This window comes from Hydra viridissima, unplaced genomic scaffold, assembly GCF_058129835.1.
Source record: "Hydra viridissima isolate aposymbiotic clone 2 unplaced genomic scaffold, HvirCarnegie_v1 scaffold_2, whole genome shotgun sequence".
Lineage (NCBI taxonomy): Eukaryota > Metazoa > Cnidaria > Hydrozoa > Anthoathecata > Hydridae > Hydra > Hydra viridissima.
In genome coordinates this window covers 8734148-8750670 of record NW_028324301.1, presented here as the reverse complement: position 1 = coordinate 8750670, position 16523 = coordinate 8734148, and the positions used below count along the sequence as shown (strand labels likewise).

Sequence of the window (16523 nt, the reverse complement as noted above, 5' to 3'; positions counted from 1 at the left end):
CAGGAAACAAATTAAGGTGCAAAGTTGGTAGAGATGGCAATAAACTTGAGGATTTAACAGGTAATTCATTTTGAGCCAATTTATTTCAGTGCAGATAGTAAACAACTATCCATCAAAATAAATAAATTTCATACATCTATAATACATCTGAAATATTGAGCTGAGAAATTTAATCTCTCTTAATTAAAAAATATGTGACCAGGATCTAGATTCTTCATTTCAGCAATGTGTCTCAAAACATCTTTTTTTGTGATTATTCCAAGAAGTTTTCTAAAAAATGACAGAGTTAATTTTTCAATATTTATGATAAATTTCTATACAAACTAATTCAATGCAATCTTATACATTTTCTGAAGAAAGTAACGAGTGATCACTAATTAATTAGACTAAATTTGAAAGGTCATAACTTTAGAATAGGTGCCTCATTTTAAATACAACAAGGACAAATTTGTGACCAAAATTAAGTCAAAATTGTGACCAAAAAACCAATGAAAAGTGCATCAATAGCTGATTGGGTATTTCGATTTATAAAGTTGCAACCAATTTCATTTGCAATCAGACTCATATTGTTCAAACTATCCAGCAAAAAACCAATATATTTTATTTTAAAAAGCAGAAGATTCCTAATCAATTAAAAAATCAGAGTTAACTACAACCTTGTTGTAGGCAGATGTGCAGAAAATTATGTGCTCATCATTTTATTTGGATAATAAATCCAACTTTAATTTTTCTCATTCAAATAAAAATGCTAATTGTGCTTTTTGGTATTGAAATTTCTGAGTTATAGTTTTAATGTTGTTGTATTATATACTTTAACAGAATTTAAATATCTTTATTAGTTCAGAAGTTGTGATTTTTTAAGTGTTCATTAATTAGTGATCACCTATACGCACTATTAAAGAATAATAATTTTAAATAACTCAAAAACAAATACAGTTGAGGAAGGTAAAACTTAAACACAACTCATGGCTGTTAGAAGTTGTTTATGTTTTTTATAGTTTAGTTGTTATGCTGTTTTATGAAGATTGAAAACCTAATACTCATATCAACAAAAATAGCTGAGGTAAATCCATTATAAAAGAATCTTATAGGTTGGGTTCAATTAAAGTATTTTTGTAAATTTTATTTGGTCAACAAACAACAAAACACTTTTTCTGTAAGGAATTATTTGATATTATCCTGAGCATTTAAGGTGGTTAGCAAAAATTAGGGTTTGTCACAATTTTATGCATAAATACTAATATTAGGAGCATTTTAACAAATGTGTTACAGAAAGGTACTGTGAAGTGCAGTTTGAATCTGTAGCACAGATTTTAACCGCACTTTACAATAACTTTACAGGATAAAGAAAGGATCTCTTTAGAGTGGGAGAAAGTAACTCTTATTATTACTCTGAAATTCTCTTATTATTAGGCTGAGAATATCTTATTGTTAGCTTGAAAATCTCTTATCATTATTAGCCTGGAAATTTTTTAACATTGTAAGCCTGAATATCTCTTATTATTAGCCTAAAAATTCAAGGAATTTGCATCATAACACTTGTTAATAACCATTTACTAAATATAAGGATTAAGAGAAGCATAACATTTTGAAGAGAAGCAGAAGAAACAGAATTTTTTGACTGTGAGCAGAAAAACTTCTGTGTTTAGAACCAACAAGAGAAAGTCAAATAACTTAAATAAAAAAAAAGTTGGCTAGAAACCTTAATAGACTCAAGAAAATCAAGAGTAAGAAAAATAAAAAATATAACTCTTATATTAATGCTTGAGGATCATAGATGATTTAACATTTATATATATTTTTTTTGAGCACAAATTGAAACAAGCTGTAAAACTATTATAATGTTAATCAACTTAATATTTTTGATATTTAATTTGTCAATAAAATGACTAAAATGACTAAATATGGATATTTCTTATTTTAAAAAACTTTAATTATTTTCTTTTAAAGGAGAAAATTTTTATTTTGTATGCTAGCAGACTATTATATTGGGAAATCATTAGAATAAGTATTAAACTATATAATAGAGTAGTATATGCAAAAAAATTTTGCTTAAATAAAACATGTTTAATAAAAGTTCTGTACGACTAAATTTTACCCTCCTTTACAATTAAGAATGCTTTATTTTAATTTCTTTTAAATATTATTACTTAAGAATAAAATCTCTTAACTTTATAAAAAAGAAAAAGTTTCTAAATAGTTAATTACCCGCTCTTTGTAACTAACAGTTGTCGCAAACCCAACTTTCTAAACATATCGATTACTGTTTCCATCGGTGTAGCATCTGTTACAGTAAAAGGACTCTAAAACAAAATTTTGTAATGCAGAAAAAAAATTAACTTATGCAATAAATAAAAAAGAATTTATGCAAAATAAATTTATCAAATTTAGGGTTGACTTATTTAGGATTATACAAATTAAGAAGGTATATTTGATGCTTCAATCTTGAAGTGTTATTTTAACAAGCTGTACAAATGTTTCATTCTACTTACATCTGGAGTATGTTAATGCTTGAAGTTGGAATTTTTATCATTAATTCTATTGTTATTGATCTTAAACTGTAAAATCAACTTTTTCATAATAAAAATTAAATTTTCATCATGATTAGTAAGAAAGAGTAACTTACTGAATCTAAGATATGTCTCAAACTTAATGGAATTTTGTTGAGTCTATTACTTCGTTCTGTGGGCGGAGAACGCTTAGAAAAATAAACATGTGTACCAGAATCAAAGTTCTTTTTCCGCATTTTGCCATATTCTAAATAAAGCATTACAACAACAAACTTACAAAATTACTAAAAAAAAAAAAATCAAAGTATTTAGTTTATTACCTTACAAAATTATTTTTCATTACAAACAAAAATATTTTTAAAAAAACAAACAAAAAACAAATAATAATATGAAACTTACGGAGAGCAACTTTTAAATCTCTCCTTGTAACAAATCCAGCCAAAGTTTGAGATTCTTTGTCCATTATAACAGGGAAACCATTGAAATTTGTTTCTTCCAACAAATTTTCTAAAAGTGGTGTAAAATTATTGCATATACCAAAAATAATTTGTTCAATAATAGCTATTAGAGCTCTAAGCAGAAATTATAGTTGATTTTCTGATTACATCCTGTAACAATAGACAGTGGTGCAATATTCAATCAATTAATAGAGAAAAAATCCTTGAAAGTTTAACAAGGTTTATAGGTCAGTTTTTGACACATACATGTCCCCATTATGCCGTAAAAAATTAATGGTGCTAGAAGAATATTACAAAACAAAAACTGTCATGCTTTGCACTTAATCCAATAAAATTTCAGTTTTTACCCTTTTTCAAAGGAATTTCTATTTAAAATTACATTTTTAAAATGCTTATAAAATAAGAACTGTTTAAGAAAAATCAATGAAATAGAAAAAAAACTTTTACATCAAAGTCACTGCATTAAATAGTTTGGAAACTGTTGCATTTTTTATTTTTTCTGAACTGATAGAAAGCTACATTTTTTAAAATGATTATCTTGAAGTGGATCAATTTAATAGTGCTTTAGATCTTACCAAAGGAGATTTATTGGAAGGCAAGGCAATCTAAGCTCAAATGTAGAATAGGCTGCCAGTATTAATCCTTATCAAGAGTTTTTTTCTTGTACCATATGAAAAAAACCTTGTGTATAAAGACAGCAGAATGCATCACATCAATGCCAAACATGAGACATTGAGGTACATCATCACATGTATATATCTTTAGATTAATGAAGCCCAGGAATATTTTTAAAATTTTGAAAATTTAGAAATAAGACTAGTTTTTGACTCTTTATGTATGCAAAGACAGGTCTTTGCATAAATACCAATGGCTTGCATAGCTAAGTCAGCTAGCTAATTTTATGTAACTTTTAAAGTTAAATCTCTTAGCTTAGATATTTTTGCACATGTAATAGGTATGCAACTAGTTATATAATGAAGCAGATGTAGTATCTTGAAAAAAACACTTTTTCAAAGTTATAAAAACCATACAAGTTTTTTTTGTTCATTTATATTACATGAGCCAAAATTTTTCCTTCAAAGTTGATATTGCCATCTTACGATTGAAAATATATTTAGAGCATGTGCCTCCTACTTACATGTTAAACATAATGCTTTAAAAAGTTCACAATATTCAATTACAAGGTTGACAGAAATTGCCTGCATAAACTTTCCATGTATATTTATTTTCAAATTTAAAATACAAGTTTTATGTCATAAGGATAACAATTACCTGATAAATTTTTTGATGTTTTACTAATAGATATCCAAGAATCTTTTAGCTGTTCAAACATCTGTTCATTGAGATTTCTAGTCTTCACTCCTCTAAGAGCTCTAGGAAAATGCTTAATATCCATTTCATAGACATGTCTACAAGCATGTCATATTAGTAGTGTCTTTTTTCATTTTCTCTGGGTACATACACCATTTATCAATATTAGATGGTGAGTTCCAACCATTATCATTATTAGATGTGTCCAATGATAGAAAATTTACTTGATCAAACACATACAAATATTCTAGGAAAGTTTAATGTTTAAGTTTGTGTTTTAGCTTGAGCATCCTTTATAGGAACTGCACCAAACAGATATTCAACCTCTTAATCTGTAGAACTATTATTGGAATAAGTTCAATCTTTTTCCTTCCTGTATTCAATCATTTGAAATGATTGAATATTGCTAATTAATTGATTTTTTTTAATAACAAGTGATTTTTTTATACAAATTTGAAGCAGATATGTTAAAGTAATCTCTGTTAATTTCATCCTTTCTTATTATAAATACAAGAGTAGGTGAAGCCACTCCAGAACTAATGACAAGAAGGTGTTAGAAGTGCTCTCTCTCAAGAGAAACACCCTCTTTTTCATCAAGCATTTAAATCATCATCTAGAGGATAAAAACTAATATTAACTAGAGAAGGTTTATACTTTATAACCTTTGTATTATACAGCATGCGACCATAAATTCTGCACTAACTTTGGTACCATTATTTTGAACAATTTTTAATAAACATAGTCAAATTTGATGTTTTTCTTAGATATGTTATTTATGCAAACAAATTATTAAACAAATTTTAAGTACTTTCACCATAACTACCAAAAATAGTTGTAATCAACATTTAAGTTCAAGACATCCAAAGATTTAATAGTAAGATTAGAGAAATATTATAACTCAAAAAGTCTGGTAGTATTGAATATGGCCAGGATGCCTGACCTACTTTGCAGATCCATTCCCAGGCATACGACCTTTTTTTTTTTTCAACTCAGGTGTCAAATATAACGCATGTACATCAACCAGATATTTCATGTTTGGACATTCTTTTTAACATATTCACAGAATTTAAGAAAAACTTAATTTAATATACTCTCTTTCAGTTATAAATTGGATGTCTACTTGATTTAAATACCACACCTCATATAATTTCTTAAAAGTTTTTATGTGAATATAGATATTATAAAACCTTTAATATGACATTTATATGACATTTTTGTAAAAATTTCAAAAATGTTGAGAAGTAACAAACAAGTTTTTAAAACAACAAATGTCTATTGCTTTGTTCTTATTGAATTGTGTTTATAAAAATAATAATTTTGAGAGCTCTCATACATTTCAGCAGTACAAAAAATCATATTAGTTTTTTGAGAGAAAATTTTTCAAATAAACATAATAAACTCGTATGGAATTTTCAAATTTGAAAAAACTTTTTTTTCTTTCAGACAAATGGACATAATAAAAGATAAGCAGCAGATATACAGCATACTTTTGGAACAGTTCAAAGGCTGTGTTATTTATTTCAAGGCAAATTATTATTTTTATAAAGACTTGCATTTATACAAACTCATCCTTTGTTAGTATCTCTATCGCATATTTAAGATGTCCTGTCTCCAGTTATCACTACATCAATTGTATTTAGTTAAAATCCAATTAATAGACAGTCCTCAATAATCTCAAAAACTGGGCAATAAAATATATCATAATTTGAAATTTTAATATTTTCTCTAAGTCTCAAAGTCAGTTTAGTGTTCACCATAATTAATTTCTTACAAATAGATATACTTTAAAGTAACCTAGATACTAGAAGAAACCTAGATGCTAGAATAAAAAAAAAAGTTCAAATTATCATGTGACAATATGGAACTCTGGTAGTGACAAATATAGTTGCATATAGATAGATGTATTTGTTTATACAAATTGAGACCACTGTATGCATTCTCTTAAAGTGAAAGAAAATCAATATACCTACATATTTCAAAAGAAATGCATATACTCTTATATTTAAAAAAAAAAAAAAAACTTTTATGTCTAATTACTTTTACATACAAAAGCAAAAAAAAAACAACAACCATTTACAATAAACTTTTTTTTTAATGTAACTATATTGTTATTGTACTAACCAATATCTGCTACAGTAAATCCATTCTTAGATATGCAGACAAGAGACTCTGTGTTTCTCCTTATGAAGAAAAAAAAACGTTAAGAGCAATCCTAAGAATTATGAAATGATATTTAATCAATTTAATCTAAGAATTATGAAATGATAATTAAGATATTTTGTGTAAAACCTTAATTTAGTAAACAAATAAAAAAACTACATGATCTAACTCACTTTGGCTTCATCACATCTGCTGCTAGTGTAGTATGACAAAATTCTTCTTTTGCATCCAAGTATGGATATCCATTTAAACGAATATGTTCATCATAACTGACTTATGTAAAGGGAAATTGACCTCAGTCAATACAATTTTATGTAATTCTAACTTTACATGTGACCAAATAACATACTCAACTGCAAAAAATATTTGAGAAGATACATTCCTTCTGTTCCTAAGGCATCACCTATCCATTTACTTACCATTATTGAAACCATAAGAGGAACAATATAAGTTAACCCACCAGTTAGTTCAAACATTATGACCACCAGTGAAACTGAAAAAAGATGCATTTTACTGGAAAATTTCATCAAAAACAACATTTTAATTTTGGAATAAGTCAAATAAAACATTTTATTTTCCAAAATTAAAATGTGACTAAGAATCTACCGATAGTTTAAAGTTTTGTGTCTAAGTTAATTTGTAAAAATTATATATTACCAGTCATTCGAGTAACACCACCCAGCGTAGCAGCAGCACCAGTCATTGCATATAAACCTGGAACAATACAATGGTTCTTCATTTTCGAACAAACACCAGACCAAAGAAAAAATGATGAATGCCAACTAAAACAATACTCAGATGAGAAAATAATGATATATAAAAACAAAAAACCAAAAATTGAATGCAAACATTTTAATTGCATACTCCACTAGCATTTCCATCCCTATTCCCAAAATACGACCTCCACATGCTCCTATAAATAGACTAGGAACAAAAAGACCTGTTGGTACCTAAAAAATATCAATTTGAAAAAAGTGGGCAAAAAAATTTTTGGAAAAAAATTTAATAGTAAAGAAAAAAGTTATAATGTGCAATGCTCACCTTCATGCCAAAAGTGAGTACAGTCATAACTGAGGTAAACACCATGGCAAGTATTAATTTCCAAATAGCTTCATGAACACCAGGACCTAAAGTTCTATGGGGATAGAACTCACTGTTAACATGCTGTTGTGTACCATTTGTTAAATAGATGTAATCACTAAAGAAGAAATAATTAAATAAAATAACTTTTTTGTCGCTCCATTGTTTTATAAAAATCCAAACCACCATAAACTGTTACTTACCAAAGTGAAGAAGTATCTTCTGGCCCACATTTCTGAAATAGTCTGAAAATAACACGACTAGTAGCATCCTTTGTGAACTCATTTGGGTAGGAGAGCAACACTGTAACAATTGTAACAGCTAAAACCTAAATAGAATAAGTAATTAAATTATATTAAAGTAAATCTTAATCCTCCTCCTCTTTGCATTTTAATTCTCAACCTCATCCTCAACTTTATCCTTAACTTCATTTTCATTATTTACAACTAAGCGTATCAGTAAAAAATATTATTTTCTTGATGTACGTAATTTTTTTTTTTAGATAATGATTATTTTTTTATTAATTCAAACTTATTAAGTGCATTTAAAAAACCATATAATAAATAAATAGGTAAACAAAGTTTTAATTTGATCTCAGTTCTATTTTCTTTTTAAACCAACTATTGTTCATAAAAATTATTTTAGTTAATATTTGGTTGATAATTTTCCATAAAAGGTTGCATAAAGTTGCAAATGATTACCAGTCTAATTACAGTTAAGATATATTTGAGATAATGAGATATTAAATCTAAAATTTGGTCAAAAAGCAGTAAGTTGACCAACAAAGGGACAGATAATAGATATGAAGGATGGCTCCAGGATCATCAACAGAGAAATAGCAACTAGATTAATAATTTCTGAGAATTTTGTTAGTAATATTCTAAAAACATTTAGACCAACAGGTGGCATTCAGTGTCATCCACAATTTAAAAGGTTTTAAAAAAACCAAAGAGTGAGAGAACAGTCATTTCTTTTGTTAAATAAGAGCAAATCCAAAGTTAAATTACTGTGGTCTTATCAACCTTTCAACAAAATTGTGTTTTTTCAAATAAACTTAGAAAAATTTTACTTTAGAAAAACATTAGCATTTATGCAACTGTTAGAAAACAGAAATGACCAGAGAAAGGCACACAAGGTGGTATAATGAGAGAAATGTTTGATCTATGGAAAAATAAGTAATTTTGATTGATAAAAATAACTTTAAAGTTATAAACGGGAAAAGAAAAAAATTCTTGTTAAAAGAATTAAATATGAAAAGTATAATTTCTTTATCATACCAGGTTTGGAAAGTGGAGGGTTGGCATTTGAAGCTCCTTTAATTTTAATGGAGTAGGTTTGTATAATATTTAAATGGATTGAGTCAACAAACAACATCTACATAAAGTAGTTATTTAAAAATTTTTATTGTAACATTTCAAAAACTGTATCCTTTAAAAAATCAACCTCAAAAACTGGATTATTTCCAAGGCGTGTTGTCTTCCTTAGCCTGCACCAATATATATTGCATTTATTAAAGATTGATCCAAAGCAACCCTAAAAAGATATCCCAAAAAAAAACATTAAACACTTCTGTTCTACAAACTTTGCCAGCAAATAAAAATGAAACTTTAATAAGAAAAGAATCAACCTAAAACTTGAAATTGTTGTGCTTCAGTAATGGTTAGATTTATTAAAACTTTGGTAAACTATTTAAGCATAAAAATTTTAAAAAAAAACTATACAAAAAATTGTATTAAGTAATCCAAAAAATTCAAGATTTTTATAAAAACTAGTTTTACATATATTTTGTAGCTGTCATTTGATGACACTGACATACATATATTTTATATATATATATATATATATATATATATATATATATATATATATATATATATATATATATATATATATATATATATATATATATATATATAAACTTTTTTATTCAAATTATACTAATTAAAGAAAATGACAAAGAAAATTTGTTATTAGCTCTAGTTTCTGAGATTATAAGAGCAATAAATTTGTATTTTAGCTAATTTGCATTCTAATAATTTTTTAAAATACATTTGTTTTTTTTTTGTTAGAGATATATTCTAACAGTTTTAAATGAGGAAATCATGATCATCAAGCTAAAAGGTATAAAGATGATTATGGGGTATCACCATGAGATTGTAATCTTTTTGCCTTCTTTTTGTATGTGAGTTCTGGAGCATCCATAGACACAAATTTGTTAGCATAGCTTCATTCCAATGACCCTGATATCTTGGTTCAATACAGAAATATCTTGGTAGAACCTTTCCCCATGCTTATTACTAATAGCACCACAACTGGATGAAAGAAGTCTAGGTGTGAGTGGAGGAAATGAATCTTAAGGGACAAGTTATATCCAAGTTGATGGTGTTTTCCATACGCACTGTTACTGATTGAATGTAGTTATTATCTCTTTTGTTGCTTAAAAATCCACAAATCACTCACTTTAGATCTTCCAAGTTTCCTTTTCTTACCTCTTCAAAATTTTGTTAAATGCAGGATCCTTCATAAGTTGAGGCATTTGTGGCCCAACAAAAATACTTTCTTTAACTTTTGCATCTCTTATTTTTGGAAATTTATTTCTTAAATACCTGTTCTTCTTTGTTCATACCTTTGACAAAATTTTTCAATAAACCCAACTTAATATGTAAGGGTGAAAGAAGAACATCTTTTGGATCCACAAGTGGTTCAGCATTAACATTTTTTTCATCTGTGTTGAGATTTCTTTCAGGCTAGTCTTGCATTCCTAAAGGTATAGCAATGACTTTTAGATCAACACAAATTTTCAATTTATGTTCATTGTAATTGATTGAGTTGAGGAGAGCTTTCTTGTTAACATAAGTCTCTTTCATGTGAACTGCATTACCAATAAAAACAGAAGAAAGAGGGTTTCCATTGTGCAGTAATACAGATTTCAAGCTTAGCTTAGATGAGTCTATGAATAATCTCCATTCAGTTGGATCATATTTCAAATTGAGACAACAGATTAATCCAAAGAGATCAATGCAAACAACAAGATTACTCTTTTTCTCAATAAAAGAAAGCAGATTTTGTTGTCATTTTCTGTAATGTGAAACTTTGACATCTCAAACAAGATTACTTAATTCTGCTTGACTTAATCTGTGTGATTTGTTAACACAAAATCAAGATCCTTTTATGTAGAGGGCTTGATTTCTTCTTTTTCTTCTATTTCTATTTTTTTTCTGCTTCTAACTCATAACTTTGTGGTGGAGTAGGAATTGGTAGACTATCTGAATGTGGATTAGGCTGAAGACAAATGGAAGATTCAGATATTTAACTGCCCCTATTTTCTTCATTGACAAACCTGCCTTAATGGGTGGGGTTAAATAGCAGTCATCTCTATGAATTTTAGGCTCCCTCCATACCATAGAAACAGCAAAAGCCAAAGATCTTTTTTTATTTTTCAAACATTCTAGTAGTGTAACTGAACTAGAGTTACAGCACCTTTGTAGAGTCCATGACTTATCCTAGTCCCCTACCTTCATAGCAAATTAATGCTGGTAAGCAGTCTTCACAAGGTGTCATAGTTCTTTTCAGTGATAAAAATCTTACTTCACCACAAATGTAACAAAAACTGGCCACTAAATTTACACATTTTTACACTAGTAAATGAAAAAAAAACTAAGAGTAGATCAGGCCAGAAACTTTAGAAAACACACACTTCATAGCACAATTTTTAAAAATGAATAAAATGTTAGGGATAGTCAAAAAGGAAAAAAATATTTTTTTTCAAAAAACAAAAATTTATGCCCTTGAGTGAAAAATCGTGCTTTTGTTTCTTAGACTAGAGCTGATATGTAATTTTAATATCATTTTTGAATTCAGCAGGTGGAAATACATAAGAAATAACTAGTTTTGGTTCCAAAATCAGAATTACAATTAAAGGTCTTTACACACCAAGAGATAGAAATATATAGAAATATATCATTACCACAGTAAACAATATTTTAAGAGCTAACAACATACACCAAATACTCCCAGCAAAATAAAAGGAATCAGCTCAAACAGTTGCCATGGATTGTGATAGTTGACATAGAACATGACAAAGTGACCGTTGCCATAAGGATTCATATAGCCTAAGGTTAAAGCAGCAATCATGGCACAGAAAAAAGTTCGCCATAGTGTCTTCATAGGAAAGTAATAACTGACCTATAGAAAATGTATAACAAACTACTGTTTTTATAAATCAAATCTAAAAAAAAAACTGAAAAACAACTAAGAATTTAAAAAGTTACTAACTATACTGTGCATAAAATTATAATGAAGAAGATAAATTAGAAAATGGGACCTCTTCTAAACTGAATAGAACTCCACCAACAGGTGCACCAAAGGCAACTGATACACCAGCAGCAGCTGCTGCAGACAAAACCTATTTTAAAATATATTTAAAGAAAAGCTATAGAATTTTTTAAGCATATTTATATTTAGTCTAACAATATTTAAAACAGTATACCTCTCTTCTTTTTGCTTCATTACCATAATATTTTGGAAAAAATCTCACAATCACATTTCCAATACAAGCTCCTACATGCACCATAGGACCTTCTTTTCCTAATTTTAAACCTGTAGACACTGATAAAATCAATGTGAAACTCTTTATAATTAAAGTCCAATAGCCAAGAAAACCTCTGATCACAAAGCCTCCTAATATAGTCTTAATCTAAGAAATAATAAAGTTGAGATATATACAAAACAACTATTATACTTTCTAAATACTAATGTTAAACTAAAAAGCTTTGTAAAATAAAATTAGGAAAGTTTATTAACAGATAGGCTATTAGGTTATATACAAGGAGGTTTAATACACAGGAGACAGCATAACGTGACTTTTTTGAAGCCAGTTTTGAAATTTGGCCGCCATCTTGGTTAACCCAAAAGAATTTCGCGGAACTTAGGATTTTATTTAAAACTTTGTTAAACCAAATCAAAACATTGCAATGATTGCAATCAAATGATTGAATAATTGGTCAGTTTATGCATGGTAATTTATACTATCATGTAAAGAATTATTTGCTAACTGATAGTCTTCTTCAGTTCATTTCAATAACATTCGGAATACTGAAAAAGATGTTCAGATAGCTGTATTTCAACATGCTACCAACAGAGACTCATTTCAGATACATGAAAGATTCTTGTGAAAAGGAAACCATGTTTGTGAGTTGAAACAAGTATGTATTTACATGTATGTAAGATAATAAGCTATAACTTAAATGTATGTATATAAATGCATATATATATGACATGACACTATCATAACATATATATATATATATATATATATATATATATATATATATATATATATATATATATATATATATATATATATATATATATATATATATATATATATATATATATATATATATATATATATATCATTAAGTTATAACTTTTTATTTAGCTTTATATGATTTATACTGAATAATAATAAAATGATAAATATTGATAAACAGATTTAAATTGACATGCCATCTTGTTCTGCCTATGAGTGTACTTCAAGAGATTGTACTGGTGGCATTACATTTTAATGTTATGTAAATGGTTGATACAGAGAGAAAATTTTCCAAAGTTTTCTGCAAAGTATAAAAATGGAAATTTATAAATTCATATTTTAATATTGGTGAGGATATAAACACAGCAATAAAGATATCAAACAAACGACAAATTTTTACTACTGATCTAAAATAATGACAAAGTTATATATAAAAAATCATATGTAGTATATTTATTGCAAAAAAAAAAAAAAAAAACTCACATATAATATATTTATTTCAATAAAAAACTATTAAGTGATTTTTCTGAAATCCCCCTTCCAGAATTGACAGTGTTTTTAAATGCATGTCTTTTATTACCCTAAGTTATTCAAAAGGAAATAGCTTAGAAATTTGAAATTTAAAACAAAATTTTTTTTGTGTTAAATTTCAAATTTGTAAGCTATATCCTGGTTTGTGTTAAATTTCAAATTCGTAAACTATTTATTTATCTCTTGAAGTACACCCATAGGCAGAACAAGATACTAGTGCTTGATTTGCAAGTACTTTTCAGCATACCAGTGCCTGGTATGCCAGATACTTGCAAATCAAGCACTAGTATCTTGTTCTGCCTATGGGTGTACTTCAAGAGATTGTGCTGGTGGCATTACTTTTCATAGGTACAGTATTTTTTTTTGGAAAAATAAGAGGTTTATTGGGTTGTAATAAATACCCTTTAGCAAAACAGTTTATTGGAACATATAAAAAATTGCTGGTACATAATGATATTCAAGATATTCTTCGTGGAAAATGTTTGCCATTGCAAATTGTACCTATTTTGACTGCTTCTAGTAAATACCAAAACATTGAAAACATTGATGTTCCTTCTGTTAGTGTTTTGAATAACTCTACTAGCAGAAATAGGATTATTGAACTACTAGAAAACTCTGTTACTGATTATGATTATTTTTTAGTTCCTGATGCTAGCTGTTTGTCTACATGTTCACAAAGTATTGTGGCTTGTATTGCAGGATTTGCTGTATTTAGGGGAAATTCTGGGGAATTCGCTACACTGTGAAACATGTATTTCAGCGCTAAATACAAGTAGCAAACAAGAACAATATGCATTAACTTGAAAACAAAATGTGCATTATTAATATTTCTCTCAAAAGATGATCATGACATTTGCATTTTGTGTGAAAAGTTGTTCAGAATCAATGTAGAACACAACAGCAATGATTCATTATACTTGTCAAATGTAAGGTGCCATGCAATTTTGCAGTCAGTATATCAATTCACAAACGCTTGTTTTTATTTCCACAAGAAACGTTCATACTGTGTAAAACATAGTGTCTGCTAATTTTGTGTTGACATACAACTATCTGAATGTCTGTTTCAGTATTCCATCTATTTTGGAATAAGCTGAACCAGATAATCAGTTAGCAAACTATTCATTGTAACATAATATAACCACGAAAGTATAACTGGCGAATTATTTATTGACTTGTTGATTTCATTTCATCTGTGTTTTCTCCATAGTTCTGTGCAAAATATAAAAATGTTTTGGGTCAACCAAGATGGCGGCTGACTTTCAAAACTGGCTTCAGCGAGTTTTATATAAACGTATATACCGTGCCGTCTTCTGTGTATTAAACCTCCTTAGCTATATATAGATCTATTTAATCAAAAGGGTGTTTTAAAAAATAAGCTTATGGTTGAACAATCTGTACATCAGTTGAAAAAATCTGGCACTAAATATCTGGAAAAAATCTATTGATAAGTTCATTTAAGTAAAAATAAAACTGGTCTATCAAATTTTAAATAACAGTTAATCAAGATGAAAAGAGGTAATGTTATTTCTTGTTTCAGTGAATATTAAAAAATTAAATTTAAAAACTTAAAATACCTCAGCAATTCCAGAACCACATGAGTATGGAGCATAAAACCGAACAAGAGTAACAGAAATACTAGCAAACATAAGGGCTGTAACTACATAGCAAAAATAATTTAGTGCATATATTCCAGAACTTGATGTAGTTGTAACACCAAAAATGTCTGACCAAAGCATCCATTTATCACAAGCATGTTGACCAAAACGCACTTCTGAATTCCAGCAACATGCTTTTTTGTTGAACCAAAACTCATGTTTGCATATTCCCTCTTTTAAATCTATCATCCAATCTGTACCAATATCAATAATACCACCAACAAATCCTGCAGTCATTCCAACAATAAATGCAATTAACCAACCAGACCAAGCATCATGAAAACCCTAATTTAGATATTGTGGAAGTCATTTCAGTAAATTAGTTTTTTTGATTTAAAGCTAAAACTTTTACTTATTTGAATAAAATTTTTACTTATTTAAACCTCATTACTTACTTTAAGTTTTTCAAAAAAATTTCCATTATGCTTCAACTTTTTTACTTGACGAAATCGAATTCTATCTCTAACACGATCTCTGGACCAGTCTATTGTATGAAAATCATCATACTTGCTTAGATCATCTGCTTCAGACTTATACTGCCATAATTCATCATGATTTTCTTTATTATGTGAACCTATTTCTTCAATGTTATCATTTGATGATAGCATAGGAACCTCTTCTGAGAAACAATCTAGTTGTTTTGCATTACGCACCATGTTTTAAAGCTGATATGCTTCAAAAATCAATCATATATTTTAAAATATAAGACAAATAAAAAGTTATGTAAAAATCACTAAAACATTTCGATTTTCTTTTTATCAGAGACTTTCAGATCACAGACCTTACCAGAGTTGTAAGTACAATTTGTTGAAATCCTGAAACTTGATATTGAGGTAGCTGCTTAGTTAGGAGAGTAATCATTAGTCATTTTAAAATGCTGACACATATACATAGAAGCATGATAAGCATTATTTAATTCCCAAAATGCTACCAGTCAAATTTTTGTAATATGCTAAAAAAAATATTTAATATTTTGCATAATGCAAAAACTTTTTTCTAATGACTTGTTTACATATATACAGTTTATGGTCTATCATATTGATTAGATTATTTTTAATATTTGTAAATTTATTAAACATATCCAGAAAGTCAGATAACTTAGATATAAGTAACTCTATAAACTAATCTAATTAACTTTTAAAACAGTCCCCAGAAATGAAAACAGATTCTCTTTTTTATCAAGATTTTTAGCAAACAAAATAAAATCTTTCGTTTTTCTGTTGTCTTTTCTATGTAATCAGTATATTTATCATCAAAATATTTTTTAAAATATTAATTTTTTTTAAAAAACTTACACCAGTTGTTTAGTAAAATTTAGGAACTTTAGCATTATTTAACATTACTAACTAAATTACTACTGGTAATTAAAATAGACTTTAAGTACCTGAACTGCATACCATTGAAAAAAATTTAACATATCAAGAAACCAGAGCCATAAATATATCAAATATGTATTTTGACATGCTTCTTATCTATGTGATTTATATAACAACTTTTTTCTATAAAA

General features: G+C 27.7%; 1 protein-coding gene across 4 annotated transcripts; it reads right to left on the bottom strand.

Annotated features, from left to right (window-relative positions):
- Window positions 1–63: 63 nt before the first annotated feature.
- Window positions 64–16218, bottom strand: LOC145190253 (H(+)/Cl(-) exchange transporter 5-like). Of its 4 annotated transcripts, XM_090077348.1 has the most exons (18): window positions 15803–15973; window positions 15412–15689; window positions 14936–15301; window positions 12009–12215; window positions 11844–11924; window positions 11522–11704; window positions 8963–9052; window positions 7723–7847; window positions 7481–7637; window positions 7304–7389; window positions 7097–7221; window positions 6818–6932; window positions 6613–6708; window positions 6401–6459; window positions 2910–3017; window positions 2627–2757; window positions 2209–2303; window positions 64–270 (listed from the first exon to the last, which is right to left on the bottom strand). In XM_090077348.1, exons 2-18 carry the CDS (start codon window positions 15670–15672, stop codon window positions 180–182), a joined length of 2376 nt encoding a protein of 791 aa, XP_089933474.1. In that variant the 5' UTR covers window positions 15673–15689; window positions 15803–15973; the 3' UTR covers window positions 64–179. The 4 variants fall into 4 exon arrangements, 1 of the variants encoding a protein (XP_089933474.1); XR_016449494.1 differs by having other exon boundaries at window positions 180–270; window positions 7097–7153; window positions 15412–16218; XR_016449495.1 differs by lacking the exons at window positions 64–270; window positions 2209–2303; window positions 2627–2757 and having other exon boundaries at window positions 2843–3017; window positions 7097–7153.
- Window positions 16219–16523: the final 305 nt, after the last annotated feature.